Genomic DNA, 13277 nt, shown 5'->3' on the forward strand with positions numbered 1-13277 from the left:
TTATTTTTAAAATTTCCTCTCATCCGTCTCTTCCTGCAGTTCGACATGCAGAGAATCACCCTGGAGGAGCTGAAACACATCCTGTTTTACGCCTTCCGCGACCACCTGACCATGAAGGACATTGAGAACATCATCATCAACGAGGAAGAGAGCCTAAAGGAGAACTCTGGGAACTATCAGACAGAGTTTGAGGGAGGTGAGCGAAAGTCCCTGAGCTAACTTTACACACAGACAAGTGTGTGTGTGTGTGTGTGTGTGTGTGTGTGTGTGTGTGTGTGTGTGTGTGTGTGTGTGTGTGTGTGTGTGTGTGTGTGTGTGTGTGTGTGTGTGTGTGTGTGTGTGTGTGTGTGTGTGTGTGTGGCAGGCAGGAAGGAGAGAAAGTAATCCATGCTGTCAGGGAGAGACGGCTTTCTCATCAAGATCTACGGCGTCACAGCACATCTGCTGGTTTATTGATTCGGGCGTTTGGGGGTGACTGCTGTCAGTTGGTCACCGGTTCAGAAGTGACGCGGATGAAATATGCATGACCTCGCTCTGCAAAAAACTAGCTCTCCAAGATTCATGGCTCAGAGCAGCAGGGGGGGGGGGGGGGTATTCCAGGACTTTTTCTCTCGCTCACTGTAAAAATGGGAAATGTAGTAATTTCTTTCAAACTAATTCTATTTTAATACAATTTTATTTACAATACAGTGTTTTTGTTTTCACATGCCTTGTTTGAATTCAGATTCAGTGAGTCAGCCCTCTGAGTCTTTTGAGCTTTTAAGGTCTTGACAGAACGAAAATTCATCGAAATGAGAAGAGACTGAAAAGCACTTGAATTTACATTAAGCAATAACAGTTAAATAGAACAGTGACTTCTAGACGGCCTAGTGCCACAGTGCCCAGTATGCTGTCCAGTTCCGTATTAACAACATCTGTGCACGGCACTATGTTAAGAAGCATCCGTTTGGCTGGAGCTGAGCAGATGCCGTGTTGCTGTTAACAGATGCGTTAAAATAAAGCATGTTACTTTAATTCATGAACTCTCACTGCCCCCTCAACACGTCCCTCTGTGCACTCTCCCTTTGTTTGTTTCTGTCATCTGCCCGTCTTTTTCTTATTTTCCGAGCTGACTAATGCTGCAGAAATGTAAGAAATGTCACACTGACAAAAAATGTTCAGCTGTCGTATGTGACATTAGTTATTGCGTACGTACTCTGACTGATGACATGGTGCTCTGAGAGGCAGCCTATGAACTGCACTGCCGTCCATTTCATCCAGACACATGAATTTTAGATGTAGGAAAGGCTGAGTCATAACTGTCCCCCGTTCCCACACGTCCCGAAGGCAGCATGGTCGTGCAGGGTCCGTCACTACTTTGTTATTCAGTCCTTGTGTTTGCAGAATTAATAATACTGTGAGTGTGACATTCCATAGCACTGAGATGTTCTTTCTAGTCAATATTGTTTCGAAGGGGGGGGGGGGGGGGGGGGGATAAACTTTGCCCGACACTAGTGTCAATGTCAATGGACACGGATTGCTCCGGCACTTTATCAGGGTCTTAAAAACTGGTGTGGAGTGATGACAACATGATGTTACTGGGTTTATGATGATGAAGAGGAACCACTGCAGGATGATACGGAGCAATCACATCTGTTAGCCTCAAGGTCCACGAGTACCACCTGCCCCACACACGGGGACACCAACATGTGCTCAGTCACGCAGAAATCAATACATTTTGTCATAGTGAGATTCATACAGAGCGTGATTCATCATTCTACTCTGCTTCTTGCTTCAGCTTACTGCGATATGAGGCAGCATATGAGGCACTTGATTTCCCCTCTGGCTTCAACTCACCCTGGAATCAATATGTTGTGCGGCTGAAAAACAACAGAATACAGGATCCGATCATTGATCCATAGAAGTTCACCAAGCAATGATTGGTTGCTGAACGAATTGCACCAAAAGTGTAAAGAGCAGAGAAACCTGCCGGAGCGCCAGCTGTCCAGGGAGCGAGCGCCTGGCAGCCAGACGCAAGTGTGGAAATCAACTTTGATCCATGAATATCTCACCAGGTGCATAGGTTTGATAGCCCCCGTCTTAGCAATATGTTCTTATTGTGCATGTTGTTGATGTGCACCTGCATGATTTTAACAACTTTTTCATGTACATACGTATATCATTTGCTGTTGCTGTTCTGAGTGCAGCAAAATCTTCTCGAGCACATGAGGTGATGTATTTAACATTGGGATGTGCCCATTCGACCGACAGACCTGTATCTTGAAAACAATGCCCATTGTTTCCAAATGCCCAATGCTCCTAAAACACAAACTCTCCATGCAACAAACAGAAGCGCATGGCTAATTATTATGCAGAATGACGTCATTGGACCTTCGCATTTTTATTTCCTGCCGTTGAAGGCATGACCCACCACTCTGCCTCTCGTTACTTGTTGCCTTCATTGGTTGGACTGGTTAGGTTTAGGCATGAGGAGTGAGATTAGTTAGGTTTAAGAATATCATGTAAAGCCACCTGGAGGCAGAGTAGGGCGGCTTAAGCCTTGGCTATGGTAGGGAAAGTAACATTGCGAGCTGAAAGGTCTGATGATATAATTTTGCACAATAATTAGCCATGTCCTTCAGTTTGTTGAATGCAGAATTTGTATTTCCAGAACAAAAGGGGTTTGTTTTTCTGGGTTAATGTGCTGTTGGACAAATGAGGAATTGTTCAGACTGCGTATTTAGAATATGGTATGGCACCTTTAACATTTATAGTTTCAACTGTAGAATGAACGAAATATCTCTTAAACCAAGGATCCTAGAATCTTGCAATCATTTGTGAAACCCCAGGTCCCAAACCTCAGTCCCCAGCCTGACCAGCTACTCTTCTAAGGGTCCACACGAAACATATTACTTGTATAGCACTGTTTTTTAATCAATCTCTATACCAACACATTGAAGTTAGTTGACCTGTAACCTGTACACTGTTTATGTATAAAGTAACACTAGAATTATTCACCTCCAGGTCAACTGACTTTGAAGCACGATGGTATGTAGACAGCCATAAGTCAGCAGCTTGGAAACCAGCGTACAGCTCATTACCTTCATGACCACAGTGTCCACTGAAGAAAATCCTTGGTGGATATTTGGCTGGGGTGTAGTTATTTTGGGCGGCTGAGGAAGTGTTTTATGAGGCTGACAGCAGGTTCAGGCGACTGGACTGAGAACTAATGTCTAGACCACAACTCTCCTCCCATCTCCACAGTCCAGCTTGCAGCTGAACACATGCTCCTTCCATTGACACCCTGTTCAACTCACCCTGACTGATACAACTATGGGTCTACTTAAAAATGTAACTAGCTGCTTAAGTATCAAGAAAATGATACAAACCTTCTGGTACATTATTGAAAAGTTTGATTTATAAGTCAGTTGCATAATCTCATCCCAGATGGTTTAGCTTGGTTTAAGAAAATATGATTGTAGCACTCAATAACAGTCAGTATTATGGGTAGATGCTTGTGTTGTGTCACAGCAGATGTGGCCGCGAAATTAGGAAAGCGACTTGTGACTGAGAGATCCCAGGTTCAATTCCCAGACCCGTAGGTAGGGTGAAACTGACCAATCTGTGGAGCCAGTGGCCAATAGATGAGACTGTAGTTGTACTAACCAGCTTCAAAGTGTGAATGTGAGTAACTGTGAGCTTAAAAAAAGACGTTTGTTCTTAGCGAAACCACCCTTATTAAATTCAGGTTAAAAACATACCCAATACTGCTTGTGTACGCATGCCAACCAAGACACAATGGTCATCCAGTGTTGAGTTACATAACCTTTCTTGGCTGAAATCTCCTTGTTAGATCATCCATTTGGCTAAAGATTTCATCACGTCGTGTTTGATATGATGTGAGAGTCTGGAATAGTATTTATTTTCAATTGGAGAATGGCAACTATTGACACACGGCCTCAACGCCCAAGCCAAGAAAGATGGAGCAATCTCCGTCCCACTTTCCACATTTCATTTCCTTTGGAACAGCAGTCAAGAAGCACTTTTGATGACCTCACCGCTTCTTGATTTGAGAGTTATAAATAGAGCAAGTGAGAACCATGTACATAGCTGTTGGTCATTGGCCCAGCTCCACTCCTTACCGCGGCCCTGGTACAATCATTTCAGGCAGAGCTGCTGACTTATCGGTCGGTGCCAGAGGTTGATTGAACCTGAAAGTGATCGCATAGAGAGAACCTGGACGGCTGTTGTGTCAATGTGTCAGCTTGGGTTCTTTATCTAATGTCCTCAACATGCTGTCATTTACTTGCACCCCCATTATTCCTTCTTTTAAGGGGGGAGTTATGGAGACAAACAATTGATAGTTTTGAGGTGGATTTTGCTGAAGCGTGAGACTTTAAATAATATAACTGAATGCAATGCCACAGTTAATCCGCACAGTTTAAACAAAAATCGAACCTCAAAACCGTCATGAAGGTAGGATGTTATTGTTAACTGCAATTCTAGTTTTAATAAAATAACAGTTTGTCAACATCTGACGAAGATTACTAATCTTTTTTTTCATGTTGATAAAATTAAGAGGGTACTCCAGCAATTTAGCAATGCACTTCTATTATCTATGGGGACAATTAAAAAAACTAAAAAGTGTCCCCTTACTATGAATTTACAGAGCAGAATCTTGTTTTTCTTGCTCACTAATCCCCCTCTGTTTAACCTTTGTGTATCTAAACGAAGGGGAGGCTAAGGGACAGTCAACAGAAGAGAGAGACAAGCCGCAAACAGCTGTTATATGCACCTCCCCAGCTGAAATTAGGGAACTGTTTATAAATTCAAAAGATATCTAGGTCTTTGATAGTGCTATGTTCTTGCGCGAGTGTTCTTAATTGATAAATGTCGGCCTATTCTTTGATTTTGAAATAGCTATGTTGTCATTTATGAATGACATTTGGATCCACGACCACACTTCCCGTCACTGCGACGATTCGACTGTGTTGGCAGTCAAATCGGGCTCTTTAGACCGAATCGTCCAATAGCCGACTATTCGGGGTCACCCCGAGTCCCTAAAATGGGTCAAGCTCCAAATGTGCTTGATCCTACATTTTCCATAATGCAACTAGAGGCTATCGTTAAACCTGCCCCCTGTTTCCCTGACGTTGAATATATAATGTTGAGATGTCGTCCATAGTGACCAGACAATTGTTTAGCTGCTGCTGTTTACATTCTTTCTGATGCAAGTTCAAAAACTGCACAGTAATGCGCCACTGTTTTTGTTTCGCTATGCTTTTCTTGCACAGCAAATGAGCTACAACTGCATTCTATCGTAGCATAATAGCAATTCAATTGCTATTTAGTTGCATGATAGTGTTTAGAATTTTGAGTCCTATGTACGAGCAGAGATTTATTTTATCAGACTTTCTGAAGCTCCCACTAGAGATGCAGTAGACATTATACAACTGCATTCACAGGCCGAGTAGGACTGGATTTACTGTCCGTTCTAATGTGTTATGTAATTCATGGTTCAAACATTCCCATTCTGCAGTACACTGTAAAGCTTCCAAACTAGCCAGGGGTTGTGCTGTAAAATCAGTCTGGTCCTGTGAACTGACGCTCACCTCAGTGTCCCTCTCCGCGGATCACTTCCCAGTAACCCGCTGCTCATTCAGATGGTGGTTCGAGCGGAGCTGTTAATTCTGCCCGGCAACTCTCGTGTGAGCTCACAACTCAAGTTTATTTCCTTTGGTCACAGCCACAGTGGAACATTTCTACTTTGCCGTATGTCTTTGTGGTGCACGGCTCAATTAGAAAGTAACCTGAGTTCATGAATTACATGTTTGCTGTGCAAAGGTTTGGCAACTTGTCTTGTCAGTTTTAGAGATTTGGGCTCCTCTAACTTTTTTTACTGCTGACTTATACTTTCTCTGCCATTAATAAATCTTAAGAATTTATGAAGGAGTAAACACAGTGTAAATAACCCACACCAAATGTGTACCCTCTGTCTTTTCTACTCTTTCTCAGGGTGCAGATCATGACAGCTTGATGTCAGAGACAGAGGTGTCTGCATCTTTTAAACTGGCGCCTTCCGTTTGTCTCCTCCTTGTTTCTCTTTCAGTTCACCCTTCGAAGAAGAACCGTCAGACGTGCGTGAGGAAAAGCCTCATCTGCGCCTTCGCCATGGCGTTCATCATCAGCGTCATGCTCATCGCGGCCAATCAGATGCTGAGGAACGGAATGGAGTAGCTGCGCCCACTGTGAGCGGGGGGGGGGGGGATTTGAGCCAGCCTGCATGTGCATGCCAGTGGGCGAGGTCATATCCCTGTTGATAGGAAAAGAACTACAAGGAATTACGCTAAAATAACCCATGACAAAATCCATTTTCAAGACTATTCTCAGTTTTTCCGAACGAGTGGCACCTCTCCACCTGACTGACGAAACCGTGAAGCCAGCACGAGGAGTCACGCAGGACTCCTCCCCCTTTACCCTGACAGGGACACTCAAGGGCTGACATTACACATAATAACTCTGTCGTGTCTGTTTCCCTGATGCAATAAAAAAAAATTCAATTTGAAATTTCATAAGGAAAAAAAATTCAGATTGAGTGCTGGAGTTCAGAGCTGCTCGCTTTTCCAGCAGGCCAGATCTGACTGCCGATCCGTCACCCACCAGATAAGCCACCAGGGCTGCAGGGGCACTTAAAGGGAACAATTGCCCCCTCATTATAGTTCCTGGAAGCATGACGACAGACCTCGCCGAGACTCGAGCGGAAGGATCCGCGTACGCCGTCAGGCCACAGCTCCTGTAGCGCCTGTGGTGCTACGATGCTGAAGCTCTCTGACTTTCTGTTTTCAACCACTGCATCTGTGGGCTGGTATGAGGTGCTGGCATCGGTTCATCAGCTCTACACACCAAGCAGTCGAGCAAACACAAAATGCTAAACGGGAACTCTGGGCTTGTGTTTTGGCCTTGGATTGTTCATGAAAGAACACCGAAGTATTGAAAGTCTGAACACTGTTCAGGTGCAAAGAAAATGTTTGTGTGTCCAAAAGAATCCACCCTTTCACTGTTCACACTGTTATACTGTATATCATCTACCTGTGGTGTTCAGTGCACTCAAGTTTTTATTGCAAGGTGATTTAATTCTACTTCATCTGTCTACTTCTGCATTAGTTGTTGATTTCCTGCTTTTCCCCAAATTACTTTTTGACAATCCTCAGAGAACAAGTGTGAGACAATCACATTCGATGACGATGGTAAGAGCGAAATAGCAAAAAGTTCTCCAGTTGGTCAAAGCGGAATTGAACCTTTTAGCTGCAGTATGTCTCGCAGCTTCTTCGTATGTTGGTGCCGTGGCTAAATGATGCTTTTACACTTTATTCCTGAGGAAACATCTCATTGACACTGGAAATGTATGTTATGCCACATCATCTGAGAAATCAACTCAGCATTTATTAACAGTGTCAAAGTGTTTTAGGGTGGATTTTTTTTTCTTACATCTTTAAATCCCAACTAAACAAGTTAATGAATTGTAACTTAGTGCTGTGAAAAGTTGACTCCCTCCAAGTTTCCTACACTTTTTGACGTCTGCATAAGGTTTTTTCAAGCAGAAATGCCCAAAAGAATTGTTAGCAGTCACCATATTAACTTTATTTAAATTTTGAAACTGTTCCTGTTGTGTGATAGTAGACTACAGATCAAGAATTTTGAACCATGTCAATTCTGATTGCAAACTTTCTCACAGCACTGAAGGATTTCAAGACGCGCCTTGATTTCCGCTGAGGTCGGCTCTGAACTCCTGCACTGACTCTCATCTCAACATGTGAACCCAGCCAGGGAGCGGGTCAGAAACAGCCATGTTATCAAGTGCATGCGATGAAGTCTGTCTTTTGTAAATACCGTAACCACACGTCGGAAGTGTCTCAAGTGTCCCGCCGAAGGCACAGTATCTCTGTGTGCGCATGACTGTCGGTGCTCTCTGCTCACCCGGGTTCAGACGTGCAGGGAGGAAGATCAGCAGATGGAGAAGCGGCTGATTTATTACAAACGCGTCAGACCTCTTCTGCTTTCTCTCAACACTCTTGCCAAAGCCATAGAGCCACCGCAGAGGTGAACCAGACAACACAATGTAAGATACTTGTCCCTGTTCCTACATGGAAACACAAGATCACTCGTGTAGGATTTGATTTCTTCCTGTTGTTCTTCATATTTTTTTCTGCACTGTACCTCTCGTTTATTTCACTAAAATGAAAAGGAGGGCTGTAGGTTTGTGCGAGAGTGCCATCTAGAGGTGAAGTGAGATCACGGTGTCCATGCTGCTGTCCCGCTGCACTGTTTGTGTGTTTCTCCATCTCTCAGCACTGTGGCAATGTGATGACTCACCGCGTTGTATTCACACGGTCTGGCAATTGTTAATCCTAAATGTTAAAATATGAGTATTTCTATGTATGTATGTTGACTTTGATCTACCGACACAGCGGGGTAGAGCAGCACTTGTGTTTGAACACGATGCATTTCTTGCCTATGGCAGAAAAAAAAAGTCCTTTTGAATCCGTAGAAAGGTTTCATTCACAGATGAATAGTATAGAGACTATACTAGACAATAGAGACGAATGAAAAAAGCATTTTGTGCAAAAACTGTCTACAAAACCTTGTCAATCACACTTGTCCTGTTTTTGTCACATCTGAAAAAGTTACACTGATTTTATTTTTATGTTTGTAGCCTTCAATTTTGCATTAGTGGTGGAAATGTCACACTGAATTCACAGCTAGTCACTGCTTGCATGTAGTGGTTAACCGGAGAAGTGTTTTATATTTCTTTTAAGTTTTATTTTCACTTGTGTATTTATTTTTTTTAGTACCAGTAACTGTGGTTAGTTTTGTCAATTGAAACTGCTCCTGTCCCTGCAGCAAGGTTGCATGTTTAAAGTGTTTTATTTTGGATGGGAAACACAGTGTCTCTACAGTAGCATGGTGATTGGATCCCACGTGTTTCTGTTCTTCAACCATGTACATAGCTAATCACATAGCATATGTATTCGACAAGCACACGCTATACATACTTTGCATGTGCAATATTTAAACATGTAGACTAGAGAAAGACTTTTAGTTGTACTATTTATTAGAGGCATAATAATTATGAAATTGTAAATACGGAAATCTGTACAAAAGTCATGAGTAAGCATTGATGCAATAAAACAGTTTTTTAAATGGTGCTTTGTTTTATTTTACACTGGACTTACGTTTATCATTAAGGCAGTTGTCAGTTCATTGTCAAGGACTTATTCCATGTAAATGTCGGATCTTATGCTTACAATTTGAGGGCCTCTGTTATTTGAAATGAAAGGATGTGGCCCTCAATGTCTTGGAAATGGAATTAAAAACTTTTTTCATGGGATCAAGGCATGAGGCCGTCGGTGCATTGACACAAACGGTGACATTGTCAGAAGTGTCCAAACTCAGGTATGTTGATAATTGAGGTCGTAGTTAAAGGTGGCGTTTGATTGTGACCACACTAAAACCACAAGAGGGTAGCATTAGGCACTGAGATGGTGAAGCCGAGGGCTGTACTGTCACATACACATTAACATACATGTAAATTCATCAATGCCTCCACATACAGAATACAAATATTACCATTTTTGTGACCCAGAGACATAGTTTTCTCCAGTAAAAATAACAATACTCAATCACTTTTTTGAAAGCTCACCATTTATATCCTTATATGTCTGGTAGCAGCTGCAGTCACGTTTATATTACAGCTTGTGTTGTTACTATAAAGTTTACGATAAAGATAGTTTCAACTCTTCATCCAGAGTCACAAGCAGGCAGAGGTGACAGGTCTACTGCAGGGACACCAAAAACATATTGATAAGACGAAGATGATCTGTCCTGTGATTAAAGCAGATTATATTATCTGCTCACAGGGAGATACAGATGCCTCGGACAATACGGTCCATATGGAAACTATAACCGATTGTCATTTTTAAATAGTTTCTCCTTCAGAAATGACATAGTAATGTCACCAAATTAAGCTTATAATCGTATTGCATTGTATCTCATTTAAAAATATAAAAAGAACATCAAAATTGACAAAGTAGGCACTTTTCTGCTCTCATAGCATCCTCCTTAATACTCGAGTAATATAATAAGTCTGTTAAGTTAATTTGATCAGACTGTCCTTGGTGTTATTTAGAGTAACTGTTGACTGCTCACGTATAGTAATCTTACTTCACGCCAGGAGGAGAAGAGCAGGCCTGTTGCTAAAGAGTGTGATAAGCATTCAGTGTTGTGTTAGCATGCAGGCTCTGTCCTCCAGAGACACACCACGCTCTCCATCTCTCTGCTAGAAACTATCCCCTTGTGCTCTCAGCAGGCTCCTCCTGTTTCATTGACGTCTCACGCTTTTAGCTAATGCGTCGTCCAGAGCAAAATAAGTGAGAGTAGACAGTAGGAATTTCAAGGAGTCTGGTTCAAGGACACTTTGCACAGGACACACGGCTGCTCCAGAGTTGAAACCATTACTTTCGATTGGCTGCCTCAGATGACGTTATGGAAGATTTTGGTGTACCAGCCTACTTTTATAAAGGATATGCGATGAAACTATTCATAAGCCAAGTCGCTGTTCACAGTTGCAACTGATGCCATGCAGCTGGGAGCTGAGGGTGAAATCTCGTTTGAAGTAGTCTATTTTTGGAGAAGACTTAAAGTGCAAATCTCACAGTATGAGAAGCATTTTGACCAAAACCATACAAATGGATGGAGCAGTTAAAAAAGTGGCTCAGCATCATGGTAGCTCTTACTTTTCTTACTACATTCTTCGACATACTCCAGTATTACATTTACATGAATTATTTTGACATACTTTAATATGGCTTTTATATGACTTTCGATGTATTATACATTTGTATGACTTTTTGCGACATACAATACTAAAGCTTTTAATGACTTTTTTCACACTATACAATGACTTTTTTTTTACAATACTACACTGATTTTTTTTTTTACGTTTTTGGACATTTTAGACGAACAACACTGACTTGTTTTCGACGTATAGACTTTGATGATATTTTTATACGTATAATACTATGACATTTCTGTTACTTTTTGGACATTTGACATTCTTATGACTTTTTTTAACATAGCTCTACCATTCCATGACAATTTTCGACATAGCCTACTATACTATGACTTTTTAAAAACTTTTTTCGACATACTAATCGAAATCAACATTCTAATCTATACGATGACATTTTTTTAGTTTTTTCGACATGATAATATGACTTTTGAAAAACCTTTTTCACAATGACTTTATTTAACATAATATAGCCTACTATGACTTTTTATGATAATTTTCTAAATACTATACGGGTACATCCCAAGTCTCTTAATTGTCATTTCCTCGCTCCTCGCTTGAACCGGAAGTTATTCTGCGCCGCCATATTGACGGCCGTCCCAAAGCTCTTATTTAGCTCTGAGGAGCGAGGAGCCAGGAGAGAGGAGGGATCTCTGAGGAGCCATGAGCGAGGACCCAGAGAACAGACTTCCAGGAAGTCTTTTAACGGCCGACACGCCCCCTCATTGTTCATCAGATTGATCTTCTCATGTCACTCTCTTCATACAATGATAGAAATTCATCCCCGTTTTATTGATATCTTACGAAAAGTTACTGCTCATTTTTTGTGCGTTTTTCCTGCAAAAGTCCAGCAACATGAGTCTGTTTTGGCTTGTTACATGCATACTGTCTTTTCAAAATAAACTTCCATCTTCACAGGAAACAACTAAGGTTTAGGCGATGAAACTACTTTGTTAGGTTTAGGAAAAGATCGTGGTTTGCGTTAAGATATCTACGGAAGTGGCGTTGCTTAAGTACGGAAGTCACGTCACAAATAAATCAACATTGGCTTCTCGTTTCACACACGGCACAAACTGCGGCCTGCTGGAGGAAACACCAGTGTTTGTTTGACCCATCCACCTCTCCTCATCCCACCCGTCCTGTGTGGAATTCTACTCATGTTGTCGCCCGCTAGCTATAGCATGTAGCATCCTGGGCATCACTGGGAATCAAAACACCGCGGCTTTGAGAGCACTTGTTTGCGCATTAACGTGATTTAACCATTGATTTAACTTGTTGCTAGGACCACTGATTCACCAAAGCTGCTTGCTTGCAGTCTGTGTTCCACCACAGTCCCCGACGCTGCTCTCATGATTCATTTTGTTTCTAAAGATAGATTTGATTTTGTAGCGAGTAACGAAGGTTTCAGGGGAAATGTATCGGAGTCAAAGTATCAGTTTTCTTTGCAAAATGTAGTGAAGTAAAAGTAAAAGTCAACAGAAATATGAATAGTAAAGTAAAGTACAGATACCCAAAGAAACGACTTAAGTACAGTAACGAAGTATTTCTACTTCGTTACTGTATGTAACAGAGTTAAAAATGTACTTTATTATTCTGTTGAGTATGTGTGAATTCTATCTTCATGAGCTATTTTTATTTTGCGTTTTATTTTGTTAATGCTTCCTGCGGAAGCGGCGTCTCGCCTCTTTTGTACCTCCGAAGCCCCCGTAGTCCCGACTTTCCCTCACAGTGGTGTTTCGTACTGATGAGGGTAACGTAACGATGGCCTGCCTCGGTCGGCGCTAGCTGCTCTTGGCCTGTCTCGAACGATTCCGTCGTCACGCCCTTTCCGGTCATTACGCTGTCATTTTCTTCGGCGATCGCCAACCAAACGTAAATAATATTAATTCATACATATCAAATAATCTATGTGTCAAATTTCATGACTATATATGGACGTGTATATGTCTAAATACTATAGGAAAGTGACTTTGATGAGAGAAAGCAGAAAGAACGCTCGGGCGACGCTTAAACAGCTCGAACGGAAATTAAGGAGCTTTTATTGCATCATTTGGAGTTGTTGAAGCGCGATATCTTATTGTGAAGGACAGAACTACGGTCCCGGATGTGTTGACAGCATTGATGGTCATTTTTGCGACCCTGGAACAAGCGAATATCCCCGAAAAACCAGCAGCAGCCAGTGTTCAGAAGTGAATAGAAGTCCGTACGGATTAGGCCAAGAGCAGTGCACGGCTAATTCACCCGTGTTAGCATCGTTTTAACGACTCTGGTAAAGGCAAAGCTAACTGTAATAATTACAACAATATTTCGTTTGAAAGGTACGACGTTTAACTTCAGTTTAACACCATTAAATCAACTGAAAACATTACACGATCATTTGTATCAACATTGTAAGTGAATTGTATTGAAACATTAGCTAAAAACTGTCCGGTTTGGGGTACAACTCCGTTAA

General features: G+C 41.8%; 1 protein-coding gene across 1 annotated transcript in view; it reads left to right on the forward strand.

Moving 5' to 3' along the window:
- LOC306779965 (calcium-binding protein 8-like) overlaps positions 1–6216 on the forward strand; it is a gene marked incomplete at both ends in the record, with an annotated part of 62293 nt that extends 56077 nt beyond the window's left edge. The window contains 2 exons of the mRNA XM_079272100.1: positions 40–196; positions 6089–6216. Of these exons, the coding sequence (XP_079128226.1) occupies positions 40–196; positions 6089–6216 (285 nt within the window). The remainder of the gene's footprint in view (positions 1–39; positions 197–6088) is intronic.
- Between the last annotated feature and the right edge of the window lie 7061 nt (positions 6217–13277).

Source organism: Melanostigma gelatinosum (genome assembly GCF_949748355.1).
Source record: "Melanostigma gelatinosum genome assembly, chromosome: 7".
Lineage (NCBI taxonomy): Eukaryota > Metazoa > Chordata > Actinopteri > Perciformes > Zoarcidae > Melanostigma > Melanostigma gelatinosum.